At 56.6% G+C, this 3244-nt stretch overlaps 1 protein-coding gene across 1 annotated transcript; it reads right to left on the minus strand.

The window, feature by feature from the left end:
- Window positions 1-227: 227 nt before the first annotated feature.
- Window positions 228-1538, minus strand: LOC142432687 (galactoside 2-alpha-L-fucosyltransferase SEC1-like). The gene is made up of 2 exons (XM_075537908.1): window positions 1524-1538; window positions 228-1286 (listed from the first exon to the last, which is right to left on the minus strand). Exons 1-2 carry the CDS (start codon window positions 1536-1538, stop codon window positions 228-230), a joined length of 1074 nt encoding a protein of 357 aa, XP_075394023.1.
- Window positions 1539-3244: the final 1706 nt, after the last annotated feature.

The following is a 3244-nucleotide window of genomic DNA, read 5'->3' on the forward strand; positions in this document are numbered from 1 at the left end:
GCAAGGGAACCACTGGTGACCACCCACGTGCATGCTGGAAGGAGGGCAGGCGCACTGATCTCTGTATCCGATGACCAGCTGCCTAGGTCAGCTCCAGGCTGGGTTCCCGCACTGAGGCACAGAGAGGTTAAGTCACCTGGCCAATGCCAACCAGCCAGGGAGTGGCCAGCCCTTCCTGCCCCACCCTTCCAGAGACTGGAGAGCAAGGTGGGGTGGAGCCAGCAGAACTAGGGGCCCTTCTCCAGGGCCTGCCCCAGGTCGGCTGCCATCCCCACCCACTCGGGAAGGAAGGCTGCCTTGGGCTTGAAGACCAGCTCGAAGGGGGAGCCGGGCAGGGTGAAGTTAGCCAGGTAGATGGTGTCACCCCCCGCGAGGTAGGCGGCCCAGAAGCCGAAGGTGCCGACTGTGATGACCGTGTGGTTGCACTGTGTGAGCAGCGCCATGTCCCTGGCGGGCGAGCCTTGCCGGCCACTCCCTGCAAACACCACGTCCCCCTGGGAGCTGTCGATGTTCCCATGACACCAGGCCATGTCGTCACTGGTCACCACGAAGACCGGGGCGTGGTGGCGGGCCCGGAACCAGTCCAGGGCCCGCTGCAGGTAGCCGCGGTCGGCTAGCACGCCTTTCCACACCCGCGGCATGACGCGCACGTAGTCGCCCCGGCGCACGTGGACCCCTATGAAGGTGGCCGGCCGTGGCCGCCGCGCCGCCAGCCGCCCGAGGAAGCGCTGGGTCCGGCGGCTCAGGTGCTCGTGAAGCGAGAACTCGCGCAGGATGTCGGCGCGGAGGTGGTGGTAGAAGGTCCAGGAGCAGGGGTAGCCCGTGAGGCGCACGTAGCGGCCGGAGATGTGGCGGTAGCTGTCCGACATCCAGTCCTGCAGCGGGTAGTCCTCCCACGGGATGCTGCTGGCCACGGCGCGGTGCAGGGCCGGGAGGGAGATCTGGAAGATGGGCGCCAGCACGCTGTGCATCTGCGCTGGGATGAAGGCCGGCCGCCCGTTCAGCTTGGCCAGGGCGTACAGCGTGGCGTACTGGCCCATGTGGTTCCCCAGCCGGCCTTTGGAGTTGATGGTCCACGCGCCCTCTTGGGAGACGTGCTCTTGGACCAGGAGCACCGGGGCTGGGTGTGCCCAGGGGGCGGGCACCGAGGCCAGGCGCAGGTGGCAGTGGAAGATGGCGGACAGTGAAAAGACAATGAGAAGGAAGTAGACCGTGGAGCAGGCGGGACACACGCTCCGCAATCCTCCTGAGGCTGCGAGGAGAGAGGGTTGTGTCCTGTAGGGTGGCTGGGGGGGGTGGGGGGCTCATGCATTCACTAACCCTAGTCATCCAACCATCGATCCATCCATCCATTCACTCCCTCCACCCCTGTAGGCAGATCTAGAGCACGTGGGGGTGTAGACTCAGAACACTTGTGTGGGATACCAGCCCCCACCAACCATCCAACGGGTCCAAGGGTGGTTGTGTGATTGAGGGGTAAAATTACAGAGACTTCAGACAAAAGATAGTATGTGATCGCTCACCTCCAGGACAGCCATGATCTCAGCAGCCAGGTCCACGCAGAGAGAGGATCTATTTCTAATCACGGCTGATATACATTTTGGGGGATGTGCAAACCCCCCTGACTACAGCCTAATGGGAAGGGGTTGTGCAATAGCATATGCCTACAGGAAGGGCACAAGCTAGGGGTGCACATGCAATAGGAAGGGGGGGCACTAGGGGTACACATGTGACAAGATGGGCGGGCCCTGGATTCAAGAAGGCAGCTAACGCTGGTCCTCCTTGAGGGGGCTTGACCTTGACTCTAGGCTCTCCTTCAGGGGAGCAATCCACCATCCTTAGCAGCAGACTATAGAGACTGATTGCTCTAGATGACTGATACCCTCAGGGAGATGACCTTTAAGCAGCTGACCTCCAAGTGTCATATAATATGGGGAGGGGGGTGACAATCTGAGGGAAAACCCTTCTGAATCCCACCCCCTGGTGCCATAGAGCTGGCCTGACTCACAGCCACTTGATGCCCAACCAAGTGATACACTGCCCGGTCTGTCCTTTGCCGGCCTCACAATTGCTATGTTCCAGCCCACTGTTGCAGCCACTGTGTCAATTTATCTATGGCCTCCAGGGTCTTCCTCTTGTTCGCTGCCCTTCTACTCTACTAAGCATGATGTCCTTACCCAGGGACTGGTCTCTCCCGATAATATGTTCAAAGTTCCCAAGAGGAAGGCTTGCCATCCTGGCTTCTAAAGAGCATTCTGGCTGTACTTCTTCCAAGACAGGTGTGTTGGCTCTTTGGACAGCCCCTGGTACTTTCGATAGTCTCTGCCAGCACCAGAGTTCAAATGCATGAACTTGCCGACAGCTGACCGCATTTTACCTCTACACACAGGCATCCCATAGGATTCCATCTGGAGTTACCGCAGATTGAAGCATCTATTGGTGGAAGCCAACAGGGTCCAGTTGAAGTCTTCTTTCTTTAAATCATTGTATTTGGGGCTCATACAACTCTTATCACAATCCATGCATACATCAATTGTGTCACGCACATTTGTACATTGGTTACCCTCATCATTCTCAAAATATTTGCTCTCCGCTTGAGCCCTTGGTATCAGTTTATTTTTCCCTCCTCCCTTCCTGCTCCCCCCTCCCCATGAACCCTTGATAATTTATAAATTATTGTTTGTCATATATTACATTGTCCGACATCTCCCTTCACCCACTTTTCTCCCGTCCCCCCAGGGAGGAGGTTATATGTACATCCTAATATGCGGTTCCCCCTTTCTACCCCACCTTCCCTCCACCCTCCGGTATCGCTGCTCTCACCACTGGTCCTGAAGGGATCATCCACCCTGGATTCCCTGTGTTTCCAGTTCCTATCTGTCCCAGTGTACATCCTCTGGTCTACCCAGATTTTTTTTAAGGTAGAATTGGGATCGTGAATAGTGGGAGAAGGAAGAAGCCTTTAAGAATTGGAGGAAAGTTGTATGTTTCATTGTTGCTACCCTGCACTGCTGACTGGCTCGTTTCCTCCCATTTGAAGACTTCTTAAGGTCAAATTTGGCTCAACTATTAATAAAGTCCTGGTTTGAGCTTCGTGGCCTGTTAAGCTCTATCTCCAAGGCCTCAGTTGACAGCAGGAACTTGGAAGGTTAGACAGGAAGCTTTGGCGCGGGGAACGTGTGTCAACGGGGAGGAACCATGTGGTTGCACAACTTGAAGACTGTCGCCAGTGTTCCTGAAGTGT

The sequence above is a fragment of the Tenrec ecaudatus genome, chromosome 18 (assembly GCF_050624435.1).
Source record: "Tenrec ecaudatus isolate mTenEca1 chromosome 18, mTenEca1.hap1, whole genome shotgun sequence".
NCBI classification, from domain to species: Eukaryota; Metazoa; Chordata; class Mammalia; order Afrosoricida; family Tenrecidae; genus Tenrec; species Tenrec ecaudatus.